At 61.2% G+C, this 12712-nt stretch overlaps 1 protein-coding gene across 1 annotated transcript in view; it reads left to right on the top strand.

The window, feature by feature from the left end:
- NBEAL2 (neurobeachin like 2) overlaps window positions 1–12309 on the top strand; it is a 29607-nt gene extending 17298 nt beyond the window's left edge. Inside the window, 36 exon segments of the mRNA XM_066549427.1 lie at window positions 6–108; window positions 485–629; window positions 751–909; window positions 994–1153; window positions 1310–1395; window positions 1653–1747; window positions 1884–2034; window positions 2037–2303; window positions 2376–2554; window positions 2632–2791; window positions 3469–3606; window positions 4017–4322; window positions 4415–4564; window positions 5283–5440; window positions 5521–5645; window positions 5820–5940; window positions 6026–6183; window positions 6299–6510; window positions 6513–6623; window positions 7113–7208; window positions 7286–7410; window positions 7494–7634; window positions 7715–7845; window positions 7921–8030; window positions 8112–8229; window positions 8307–8404; window positions 8483–8599; window positions 8676–8765; window positions 8883–8992; window positions 9077–9249; window positions 9570–9664; window positions 9742–9858; window positions 9940–10101; window positions 10175–10323; window positions 10782–10917; window positions 11852–12309. Of these exon segments, the coding sequence (XP_066405524.1) occupies window positions 6–108; window positions 485–629; window positions 751–909; window positions 994–1153; window positions 1310–1395; window positions 1653–1747; window positions 1884–2034; window positions 2037–2303; window positions 2376–2554; window positions 2632–2791; window positions 3469–3606; window positions 4017–4322; window positions 4415–4564; window positions 5283–5440; window positions 5521–5645; window positions 5820–5940; window positions 6026–6183; window positions 6299–6510; window positions 6513–6623; window positions 7113–7208; window positions 7286–7410; window positions 7494–7634; window positions 7715–7845; window positions 7921–8030; window positions 8112–8229; window positions 8307–8404; window positions 8483–8599; window positions 8676–8765; window positions 8883–8992; window positions 9077–9249; window positions 9570–9664; window positions 9742–9858; window positions 9940–10101; window positions 10175–10323; window positions 10782–10917; window positions 11852–11956 (5057 nt within the window). The 3' untranslated portion in view covers window positions 11957–12309.
- Window positions 12310–12712: the final 403 nt, after the last annotated feature.

Raw genomic sequence — 12712 nt, 5'->3', positions numbered from 1 at the left:
TGCAGGTCACATCCAGTACCTGGCCAGCGTGGTCAAGGACCACAAGCAGCGCATCCGCAAGAAGTACGGGGTGCAGTTCATCCTGGACTCCATCCGGACCTACTACGGGTCAGCTGCCCCACAGGGCTGGAATCCTGGAATGCTGGCAGGGTGGGCTTCACCCCTGGGAGCTGTGGTTTGGCTAAACACCATTTTTGGGGGGTAATATCCTTCCTACCAGAGTGGGAGCATTGTGGTGGGTGCAGGACCACACATGTGCCATCCCTGAGCCTGTGCCCAGCTCCAAAATCCACCCCCAGCAGCCACCAAGAGTGTGGGGCTCCTGCAACAAGCAGACCCAAATGTGTGGGGTGGACATGTTCCCAGGGCTAGGAGATCCCTGGAGCTCCTCGGGCTTTGTGTTTGGATTTGGGATGATGCTGGCAGTGGGTGGTGGGTGACAAGGGACACATACCCACACGTGTCTGTTGATCAACACCTCCAGGGAGAAGACCACGGCCACCGATGACATCAGGACGGTGCAGACATCCCTTTTCAGCCTGGTGAAGGATTTCTTCTGCAGGAGCTTCTCCGGGGAGGAGATGCAGAGCCTGCTGAACTACCTGGCAGGGGCACAGGATGAGCAGCAGGTGTGTCACCGGCCACGCTGTGGTCCCCAAACCCCTCAGCGTATCACGGGCTGGGGAGAAGCCATTGAGATCCCAGTGGGTCACTCAGAGGGCAGTGGACAACCATCTAGGTGTCCTGCAGGTGTGTGGGGCGCTGGAGGTGATCCACAGCCTGCTGAAGGGCTCCCCAGCCCAGGAGCAGCTCTTCGCCTTCCTCTTCGAGCCAGGCCACGTGGAGCTGCTCTTCTCCCTGCTGGTGCAGAAGAGGTTCTCGGATGAAGTGAGGGAAAGGGTCTTCAAGGTAGGGCAGGTCCCCAACGCCCACCTCCTGCTGCCCCCAGCAGGGATGTCACAGCCAGGTTGCCTCCTGTCGCTGTCCCACCAGGTCCTCTACAAGATGCTGAAGTACGAGAAGGTCCCCGAGCGCAGCAAGAGCCGCCTGAAGCTGAAGGACATCGGGTACCATGGGCTCATCTCCTACCTCAGCGACATTCCCGGCTCCATGCTGCTCTTCCGCTGCCTCTCGGAGCAGGTCCTGGGGGCAGGTACCGTGTGCCAGAGAAACCAGGCCACCATCCCATCCATGTGCCATGGCATCATCGCTAGTGGCTTCCCACGAGGCTCAGCTGGGCTGGGTCTTTGATGGCTTTTGGGGACAGCAGGAAGTGTCCCACCACTGTACTGACTCTCCTTGTCCACAGACCCTCCCAACTACAAGGACCTGGTGGCCGTGGTGTACCTGTCCCACAGGGCTGAGCTGAGCATCCGACTCGACATCTGCCGCAAGGTGAGCGGGGCCGGGACACAGAGGGAGGTGACAGAGGTGTCACCCCGAGGCTGAGCTCCTTGGACACCCAGCTGTGCCCGAAAGTGGTGGCCTTGGGGATGGTGGTGACACGGATCAGCCAGCATGGAAATGGTGCAGCTCCAGCACCCCATGATGGTTATGGAGAATCTGGGGTGCTCCTGTTCCTGGGAGAGGAAGAGCTGGGGCAGCAACATCCAGTGTCCTTCATTTTCCATCTCCTTTTCCATCTCCTGCAGCTCTTCCACCTGATCTATGCACAGCAGGACCTGGTGAAGCAGCTGGCCAGGCTGGCTGGCTGGCAGGACACGCTCACCAAGCTCTACGTGAAGGAGTCCTACGAGTGCCGCCAGCACAGCCTGAGCCCCGCGGGCTGCCCGGAGCTGCTGCGCCTCTCCGAGCCCTCTGGGACGAGCCCGCCGCCCGCCGAGCTCCAGGAGCTCGATGTCTTCCTCCCGCTGGGATACGAGGCCTCGGACCAGGAGCTCTCCGAGGGCTTCTCCGACCTCTCCATCTCCCCGAGCGGCCGCACCAAGTCCTTCCACTCCTACAATTTCAAGTCCTTCGACTCCTCGGACCGGGCCAGCCGCTCGTCCTCCAACCCCGGGGACGGTCCCGCCTTCGATGGCGTCTACCACCCGCTGTCCCCCTTCTCCACCTCGCCCTTCGACCTGGGGCTGGACCTGGCCAGCACCAGCTCCATGGCCACGGCCGAGAGCGGCACCCAGACCCCGGCCAGCGGCCCCGGCACCCCTTCACCCCTGGAGAGCTTCAAGCCCTTCCCGGGAATGCGAGCGCGCAAGAGCTCCAGCCTGTCCAACGTCCTGGACGAGAGCAGCTACCAGGACGTGCTGCCCAGCGACAACGTCTCCAACACCAGCAACCCCCAGGTGAGCCCCAAACCCTCGTCCCCACCATCCCGGGGCGCTGCGGGCGCCTCTCACCTTGCTCTCCGCTGGCAGCAAACCCCCGAGGAGGAGCTGTGCAACCTCCTGACCAACATCATCTTCTCGGTGACGTGGCGCGGGGTGGAGGGCTGGGATGAGGCGGCCTGGAGGGAGCGGGGCCAGGTCTTCTCCGTGCTCACCAAGCTGGGCACGGCCTGCGAGCTGGTGCGGCCCCCGGACGAGATCAAGCGCAGGTGAGGCCCTCCCGTGTCCCGGGGTGGATCCCGAGGGAAGGGCACCCTCTGGAGCTGCTGCTGCTGCTGTCCCACAGCCTGCTGGAGATGATGCTGGAGTCAGCACTGACCGACCTGAAGGAGTCGGGCCCGGCCGCGCTGCCCGGGCTCACCCACAACGCCCTGAAGCTGCTGCGGCTGCTCCAGGATTTCCTCTTCTCCGAGGGACACAACAACCAGGCCCTGTGGAGTGAGAAGGTGGATGGGAGTGAGCAGGGATTCCTCTGCTAATCCCTAATGTCAACCCTGGCCCGAAAACCAGCCCCACCTGCAGAACTTGAACATAACCTCAGACTTATTCCTAAATTGAAATCAAAGCCTAATCCTAACCTTAGGAAATAACCTCGGCCTCAATCCTAGATTTAAATCAAAACCTAATCCTAATTTTAGGAAATAACCTCTGCTTTATTTGTAATCGTAAATTGAAACCCAATCCTAATCATTAAACCTTAATCCTAACCCATAAATCTCAATTTAACTGTTCCTCCTAGATCATGATCCTAAACCTTAACTCCACATCTTCGTCATAAAACTCATCCCTTAATCCTAATCTTAACCCTAACTCTTTCTGTAAGCCTAAACCCTAACCTTAACTCACAGCCTGTAATCTCACTGTACTTCCTACATCCCAATCCTAAACTTTACTGCTATACCTTTGTCCTAAAGCTTAATCCTAACTCTAGTCCTCTACCCCTAAACCTGACCCCTGAACATAAATCCTGAGCCCCAACCTCACGCCAAACCCGGTTTGTCACGAGTTGTGTTCTACCCTACTCCTAAACCCAAACCCGAATCCGAGGAGGGCTGGGTGATGGGGCCGGTGGCTCGGCAGGGCTGGGTTCCTGCCCGGGCGGGGGCTCACAGTGTCCCCCCAGATCTACGAGGGGGTCAGCAGCCTGCTGGACAAGCTGGGCGTGTGGCACCACCTGGCCAACGGCACCTCGGACCTGAAGGAGATGGCGCAGATGGGGCTGCGGGTGCTCGTGGGGTACATCCTGCTGCAGGACCCCCAGGTGGGTCACCCCTCCCTGGGCACCGCTCTCTGGTACATTTGAGCACACTCTGAAGTCCATTTGCTACTCATTTTAAATGGAGGTTTAATGTGGTGATAGATTTGATCTAAACATGGTTCCAATTACCTGCGTAGTTTGTCATAATAAATTGGGTTAGCCCTCATCATGTTACTTGAGAGGCACAAAACAAATGAATATAAACTGGCATAACGTGCAGTGTACTTAAAACACTTTGCTAAATCTTACATGTTAATGAAAATGAATGAGGAAGTGGAACAAATCTTCCCCTAGGACAGCAATTTACCTCTAATTACGGCTTCAGCTCTTTAAGACCTCCCTTCTTTTAAGAAATTTGCTTATAGTGAAAAGAAGCAAAAGGTGGCCCCGCCTGACGTCCCCTGTCCCCCCAGCTGCACTCCCTGGCCTACGTGAAGCTGCACAGCCTCCTGCAGACCACGTCGGCCCCGCGCAGGGACGAGGCCTGTTACCTGCTGGGGAAGCTGGAGACGCCCCTGCGGCGCTCCCTGGACTCCAGGTCGGAGACCTTCTCCTGGCTGGTGCCCATCATCCGCACGCTGATGGATCAGTGCTACGAGACCCTGCAGCTGCAGCAGTTCCTGCCCTCGCTGCCCCCCACCAACGGCAGCCCCACCTTCTACGAGGATTTCCAGCTCTTCTGCACCACCCCGGAGTGGAGGGGCTTCATCGAGAAGCACGTGGGTGCCGTGGGGTGGGATGGTTGTTGTGGGGTTGCCTGGATGAGGGGTGCTGGGTGCCGAGCCCTGGGAATGCCTCTCTGCTCGTGCAGGTGCAGCCCACCATGGCCCAGTTTGAGATGGACACGTTCGCCAGGAGCCACGACCTGATGTCCAATTTCTGGAACGCCTGTTACGATGCCATGATGAGCAGCTCGCAGCGCCGGGAGCAGGAGAAGACGGCCAGCCGCAAGTTGTTCCAGGTACTGCCACCTCCTTGTCCCCAGGATGTCACCCTGGGGGGTGCTCTTTATCCTGGGGACACTCTGCTCACCCCTGGGGTGTCACTCTGGGTGCTCCTCAGCCTGGGGAGCTGTTCCTCACCCCCAGGATGTCATCCAGGGGATGTGCTCCTTATCCTGGGGACAGGTTCCTCACCCCTAGGATATCACTCTGGGTGCTCCTCGGCCTGGGGAGCTGTTCCTCACTCCCAGGGTGACAATCCAGGGATGTGCTCCTCAGCCTGGGGACATGCTTCTCACCCCAGGGATGCCATCCAGGGGATGTGCTCTTCAGCCTGGGTACATGCTCCTCACTTCTAGGATGTCTTTCTGGGTTCTCCTCAGCCTGGGGACATTCTCCTCACCCCAAGGATGTCATGCAGGGAATGTGCTCCTCACCCCGGGGATGTCATTCTAGCAATGTGCTCCTCTCCCTGTGGTATTAATCCTGGGGTTGTGCTCTTCACCCCATGAGGACTTTGCCTTCAGGAAGTACTCCTCCTCCTGGGGACACTGTCCTAGGGATGTGCTCCTCGTTCCAGACACATTATCCCTGGGATGTGCTCCTCATCCTGGGGATATCATCCCTCATCCCAACCACATCATCCTGGCGATGTTCTCCTTACCCTGAGGACGTCATCCTATGCATGTCCCCAATCCCCAGCCCTGTTGTCACCTCACTCTGGTGCCCCCCCGGCAGGAGCTGGTGCTGGAGCCGGCGGCGAAGCGCTGCAAGGCGGAGAACGCGCGGCACGCCAATGTCCTCAAGCAGGCCAACAACCAGCACAGCACCGTGCTCAAGCAGTGGCGCTCCCTGTGCCGCCTGCTCACCTCGCCCCGCTCCGCCTGGGCCGACCGGTGAGTCCCCGCCCCGTCCCCAGGGAGGGGTGGCACAGCCAGGGGGTCCCCAGGGTGCCTCACCCCCAGCTGTCCCCCAGGAACCCACCGGAGGTTCGCTGGAAGCTGTCAAGTGCCGAGACCTACTCCAGGATGAGGCTGAAGCTGGTGCCCAATCTCAATTTTGACCAGCACTTGGAGGCCAGCGCCCTACGGGACAATCTGGGTGAGGTGGTGGCACTGGGGCGCCTGTGGGTCCTCCTGTGCCACAGGCAAGGGATGTCACCGGTGGGGTTGGGCTGGGAGATGACATGGACAGCGCTGAATTTGGGGGCCCTTCACAGGAGTTGCCCCCAGCTCAGGGGGGTGGTGGATCCTGCTGACCCCCTCCTCATTTCAGGAGCTGACCACCTCCAGAACCCCGCCGAGTCCCTCCCGCTCGCCATGGCCAAGGAGGCCAAGGTGAGCGAGCTGGAGGATGACCAGCTGGCCGAGGAGGACCTCCCTGTCCTGGACAACCAGTGAGTGACCCCACCCCTGCCAGAGCGCGGGCTGACCCGGGCTGGGGGTGTCACCAGAGTGTCCTCACCCCACTGTGCCACGCAGGGCTGAGCCCAAGGAGCAGAACCAGCGGGAGAAGCTGGTGGTGTCGGAGGACTGCGAGCTCATCACGACGGTGGCCGTGGTCCCTGGGCGCCTGGAGGTGACAACCCAGCACGTGTATTTCTACGACGGCAGCAGCGAAAAGGAGGAGACGGAGGGAGGTAACGGCGGGAGCTCCTTGGGGGATGTGAGGAACCCCTGCCCCACCCCATCCCTGCCTCGGGAATGGCGGGATGGTGATCCCTGGGGGGCTCTGCATGTCCCCACCCTCGGCAGGGATCGGCTACGACTTCAAGCGCCCCTTGTCCCACCTGCGCGAGGTCCACCTGCGCCGCTACAACCTGCGCCGCTCCGCCCTCGAGCTCTTCTTCATCGACCAGGCCAACTACTTCCTCAACTTCAGAAAGAAGGTGGGGACCCCTCATCCCCTCCCAGCTCCCTCCCAGGGCCTCAGTTCTGCCCGAGCTCCGGCAGCTCCTTCTGTCCCCTCCAGGTGAGGAACAAGGTGTATTCCAGCATCCTTGGTCTGCGGCCCCCCAACCAGACCTACTTTGGCAGCCGGTCCCCCCAGGAGCTGCTCAAAGCCTCGGGGCTCACACAGGTACCAGCTCCACCCTGCCCATCCATGTTCTGTGTGTCCCCTTCCCAGGTGGAAAAGGGAGGGTGACAGCATGGGGGGGCCATGGGACCAGGGATGGCCATGGACGTGGACATGGATTTGGACAGAGGATGAAGGATGGCTGTTGGGAGTGGCCATGGGACCTGGGTTGGCAATGGGGTGAGGACAATCATGGGACAAAGGACAACTGTGGGATATGGGATGGTCTGAGAGCAGGGATGGCCACGGAACAGGGGATGGCTGTGGGATGGACATGGCCATTGGACCAGAGGTGACTGTAGAACCAGGGATGGCCATGGGGTGGACATGGCCACAGTTCTGGGGACAGCTGCAGGACCAGTGAGGCCCATAAGACTGGGGACAACTTTGGAACCAGGGATGGCCAAGGGACAGGCACTGCCATGCGGTGAGGGGTGTCTGCCCTGTCTCCTCTCCCTGCAAGCCCATCTCCTCCCTCTCCCTTCTCTCCAGAAATGGGTCCTGCGGGAGATCTCCAACTTCGAGTACCTCATGCAGCTGAACACCATCGCGGGCCGCACCTACAACGACCTGTCCCAGTACCCCGTGGTGAGCCCCCCTGTCCCCCACTGTCCCCACACTGACCCAGTGCCCCTGCAGCTCACCCACCTCCTGCCCCCACCCAGTTCCCCTGGATCCTGCGGGATTATGTCTCGGAGACCCTGGACCTCACCAACCCGGCCGTGTTCCGGGACCTGTCCAAGCCCATCGGGGTGGCCAACGAGCGGCACGCCCGCGACGTCAAGGAGAAGTGAGTACCCCACAAACCAAGGGCAGGGGATGCAGGGAGCACCTGGCCAGCTCCTGGTGGACCCCATCCCACCTGGCCTGCAGGTACGAGAGCTTCGAGGACCCCACGGGCACGGTGGACAAGTTCCACTACGGCACTCACTACTCCAACGCCGCCGGGGTCATGCACTACCTGATCCGCACCGAGCCCTTCACCACGCTCCACATCCAGCTGCAGAGTGGCAGGTGGGCGCCCGGCAGGTGGGTCCTGCAGAGGGGACATCGTGGGGACAGCCAGGCTGCAGCCAGGTGTCCTGTGCCTCCAGGTTTGACTGCTCGGACCGGCAGTTCCACTCGGTGCCGGCGGCGTGGCAAGCCCGCATGGAGAACCCGGTGGATGTCAAGGAGCTCATCCCGGAGTTCTTCTACTTCCCGGAGTTCCTGGAGAACCAGAACGGTAAGGGACACCATTGTGACCACCAGGGGAGCACAGCAGGGTCTGTGTCCCTCACTGTCCTCATCCTGCCCGCAGGCTTTGACCTGGGCTGCCTCCAGCTCTCCAATGAGAAGGTTGGGGACGTGGTGCTGCCGCGGTGGGCGCGCTCCCGCGAGGACTTCATCCAGCAGCACCGCAAAGCCCTGGTGAGATGGGGGGAGCCCCTTCAGCCCTGGGGGTCTTCCAGGGCCATTCCCACCGCACCCTGACGCCCCATCCTCGGACAGGAGTCGGAATATGTCTCTGCCCACCTCCATGAGTGGATCGACCTCATTTTTGGGTACAAGCAGCGCGGCCCGGCCGCCGTGGAGGCTCTCAACGTCTTCTACTACTGCACCTACGAGGGTGAGCTGAGGGGCAGAGGGAGGGGGACACCTTCCAGGGGTCTGTCCCTCCAGGACTGTGACTGTCCCCACCCACAGGGGCCGTGGACCTGGATGCCATCACCGACGAGACGCAGCGCAAGGCTCTGGAGGGCATCATCAGCAACTTTGGGCAGACGCCCTGCCAGCTGCTCAAGGTAGCTCAGACCCCCAGCCCCCAAAACCAGCCGCTTTTGGGGGTTCCTCCACTTCTGAGGGGTGCCCTGCCCCCCCAGGAGCCGCACCCCGCCCGGCTGTCAGCAGAGAGCGCCGCCCGCAGGCTGGCCACCCTCGACACCCGCTCCCCCAACGTCTTCGAGAACCTGGGCCAGCTCAAGTCCTTCTTTGTGGAGGTGAGGACACCCCCGGGGGTCCCTGGGAGGGGTGGGGTGGCCAGGAGGGTGCCCAGCAGCTGCTGTGTCCCCACAGGGCATCAGCGATGGGGTGGCCCTGGTGCATGCCGTGGTCCCCAAGAACCAGGCACATTCCTTCATCACTCAGGGATCCCCTGACATCCTGGTGAGTGTGGGGAAACTGAGGCACAGGGATGTTTTGCTGGTCCAGGGGGGCCCAGCACCAAACCAGGGAGGATCCCAGCAGTGAGAGCGGTGTCACCTCCCCTGCCCCTCTGCCCAGGTCACCGTGAGTGCCAACGGCTTGTTGGGGACCCATAACTGGCTGCCCTACGACAAGAACATCTCCAACTACTTCAGCTTCACCAAAGACCCCACTGTCACCAACGCCAAGTGAGTCACTGGGCACGGGGTCCCCAGGGATGGTCCCTGGAGGTGCCACCAATCCACCACCACCTTCCCACATCCTCCCCACAGGACCCAGCGCTTCCTGCAGGGCCCCTTCGCCCCCGGGGCCGACCTGAGCTCGCGCACACTGGCCGTGTCCCCCGACGGGAAGCTGCTCTTCAGCGGGGGACATTGGGACAACAGCCTCCGTGTCACCTCGCTGGCCAAAGGCAAGGTCGTGGGGCACATCACCCGGCACATAGGTACGTCCTCCTCCCGTGGTGATGATGGTGATGGTGATGATGATCTGATGATGCCCTGATGGGTTTGTAGGGAGGCAGGTGACACCATGAGGGGCATCTCCCAGTGTCTCCGTCTCCTGGGACTGGCTGGCACCCAGTTCCAACCTCAGATCTGCAGTGGGGTGAGGAGCAGCAGCATCCACACCCCAAAATACATCTTGGAATGGGATTGGCAGCAATTCCACGTCCAAAAACACATTATGGTGCCATCCCTGGGAGTCAAGGGGCCGAGTGTGGTGGGAGGGGACCGACACCTCATGGTGTCCCTCTGGCTGTCACAGATGTTGTCACCTGCCTGTCACTCGACCTGTGTGGCATCTACCTCATTTCTGGCTCACGGGACACCACCTGCATGGTGTGGCAGGTCCTACAGCAGGTAAGGGCTCGAGGAGTGGGGAAGCTCGTGGTGGGCACTGCCACAGGTCACTGATGTCCCCATGTCCCCACCACCAGGGTGGCTTTTCCAGCGGCTTGGCTCCCAAACCCGTCCAGGTGCTGTATGGCCATGACGCCGAGGTGACGTGTGTGGCCATCAGCACCGAGCTGGACATGGCCGTGTCCGGCTCCAAGGTGAGCTGGTGGCGCCGTGGGGTGGGCGTGGGATGGGCTGTGCCACCACCACCATCACCCCGTGTCCCCTTCCTCCCCCAGGACGGCACCATCATCACCCACACCGTGCGCCGGGGTCTCTTCATCCGCTCCCTGCGGCCGCCCGGCGAGAGCTGTCCCCCCGCTGTCCTGTCCCACCTGGCCGTGGGGCCCGAGGGACAGGTGGTGGCCCAAACCTCCGTGGGGCAGCCCTCCTGCTCCAAGGTACGTCCAGGTGTCCCCATGGTTCCCTCCCGGCCACCGGCACCACCCCACGGTCCCCCTGTGCTCCTTGCAGGAGAGGTTTGCGCTGCACCTGTACTCGGTGAACGGGAAGCTCCTGTCCTCCGTCCCGCTGGACCGGGAGGTGACAGCCATGTGCCTGACCGAGGACTTCGTGGTGCTGGGGACCTCGGAGTGCGGGCTGGAGATCCGTGAGCTCCAGAGGTGAGGCATGGCTGTGCCCTGTCCTGTCCCCAGCACACCCTCAGGGTGTCCCATGCCGTAGTGTCCCATGCAGTGGTGTCCCATGCCGTGGTTTGTGTCCCATTCCGTGGTGTCCCATGCCATGGTTTGTGTCCCATGCCGTGGTTTGTGTCCCATGCAGTGGTGTCCCATGCCATGGTTTGTGTCCCATGCCGTGGTTTGTGTCCCATGCCGTGGTGTCCCATGCCATGGTTTGTGTCCCATGCCGTGGTTTGTGTCCCATGCCGTGGTTTGTGTCCCATTCCGTGGTGTCCCATGCCATGGTTTGTGTCCCATGCCGTGGTGTCCCATGCCGTGGTGTCCCATGCCGTGATGTCCATGCCATGGTGTCTTGTGCCATGGTGTCCCATGCCGTGGTGTCCCATTCCATGGTGTCCCACACCATGCCTCGTGTCCCACGCCATGGCTCGTGTCCCCAGCCTGAGGGCGGCCGTGCCCCCCGTGCCCATGCGGGTGCCCGTGCACAGCGTGTCCGTCACCAAGGAGAAGAGCCACATCCTGGTGGGGCTGGAGGATGGAAAACTCATCGTGGTGGGCGCTGGGCAGCCCGCGGAGGTGAGCGGGACCCCCAGCCAGGGCTGGGTGGGACGAGGACGTGGCTCAGTGTCCCCTGGGTGTCCTCTGGGTGGGGACATTGGTGTGTCCTCTGCAGAGCTGAGGGGGACCAGGGTGGGGTGGGGAAGGGAATGTGGGATGAGGATGGGGATGGGGATGAGGATGTAGAAGAGGATGAAGGTCTGGAAGGAGACAGTGATAGAGAAGGGGATGAAGATGGGGTTGGATAAAGGGTTTTGGGAAAGAGATTGGGATGGAGAAGAGGATGAGGATCTAGAAGGGAATGGGGATGTAAAAAAGGATGAGGATCGGGAGGAAGATGAGGATGGAAATGGGGAAGGAGAAGAGGATGGGATGGAGAAGGAGATGAGTATCTGGGAAGGAATGAGGAGGAAGAATGGGTGAGAAACTGAGAGGAGGTAGGGGTGGAGAAGGGAATGAGGACCTTGGAATGGGATGGGGATGGAGAAGAGGCTGAGGATCTTGGGATGGAACGGGGATGAAGAAGGGGATGAGGAGGAGGATGGAGAAGGGGATGAGGATATTGGAATGAGAAGGGGATGAAAATCATGGGATGGGATGGGAATGAAGAAGGGAATGAGGATCTGGGATGAGATGGAGAGGGGGATGAGGACATTGGGATGGGATGGGGATGAAGAGGATAAGGATGGGGATAGAAAAGGGGATGGGATGGGGATGGAGAAGGAGATGAGGATCTTTGGGATGGGATGGGGATGGAATGGGGATGAGGATCTTGGGATGGGATGGGATGGGAGGGGATGGGATGGGATGGGATGGGATGGGATGGGATGGGATGGGATGGGATGGGATGGGATGGGATGGAGAAGGCAATGAAGACCTTGGGATGGCATGGGGACGTGGAAGGGATGGATAAAGGATTTGGGGATGGGAAAGGCGCTCACCCCGTCCCCAGGTGCGGCCGGGCCAGTTCCACCGGCGGCTGTGGCGCTCCACGCGGCGAATCTCCCAGGTGTCGGCCGGAGAGACGGAATACAACCCCGCCGAGGGCAGGGCCTAGGCTGGCACCCACCACCACCCACCCAGCCCCGGGGGCCCCGTGCCCCCCACACGGACTGGGGACCCCCGGGCACCGAGGGGGGCCCGGAGAGCCCCGTCCTGCCCCGCCATCCGTGGCCTTATCCAGCCCCGCTGGGGTGTGCAGCCCCCCTGGATTCTGGGGAGACGCCTCCCGCATTGTCACAGCGGGGTGGGGACAGCAGGAGGTGGGGACCCCTTGCTGGGAAGGGGGGTGGCACAGCCCCCCCGCCGTGCCCGCTGGCCAGGAGCCGGCAGCGTGTGGGTGTCCCCCCCCCCTTATTTTTTATTTCTATCCATTTTTAGAGGTTTTACAGAAAAAGAATTGTTATTAATAATAATAATAATTAATAATAATAATAATAATATATCTGTGGGAAGTCAAGGTGTGAGGCCCGTGGCTGCCCCAAGATGGGGACACACCCCCTCCTGTGTGTGTCCCCCAGTGTCCCCCCACTCTGGTGTCCTGCACAGGCTGTGGGACGTGGGGACTCAGCAGCTCTGTGCCCACCTGTTATGGGCAGGGGGGCTCAGCGGCTGCACACACACGTGTCACGCGTGTGGGGGGGGTCTCAGCAACCCTGGAGTCCATGTCACAAGTCATGGGGGGGGGTCTCGGGTGCTCTATAGCCAGGAGTGACAAGTGGGGGGGTCTCAGCCCCTGTGAACCTCCATGTCACGAGTTGGGACAGGTTTCAGCAGCTCTGTACCCACCTGCCACAAGTTTAGGGGGTCTCAG

Source organism: Molothrus aeneus, chromosome 1 (assembly GCF_037042795.1).
Source record: "Molothrus aeneus isolate 106 chromosome 1, BPBGC_Maene_1.0, whole genome shotgun sequence".
NCBI lineage: Eukaryota > Metazoa > Chordata > Aves > Passeriformes > Icteridae > Molothrus > Molothrus aeneus.
The sequence above is the reverse complement of the archived record's forward strand: the minus strand, read 5'-3'. Positions and strand labels throughout refer to the sequence as shown.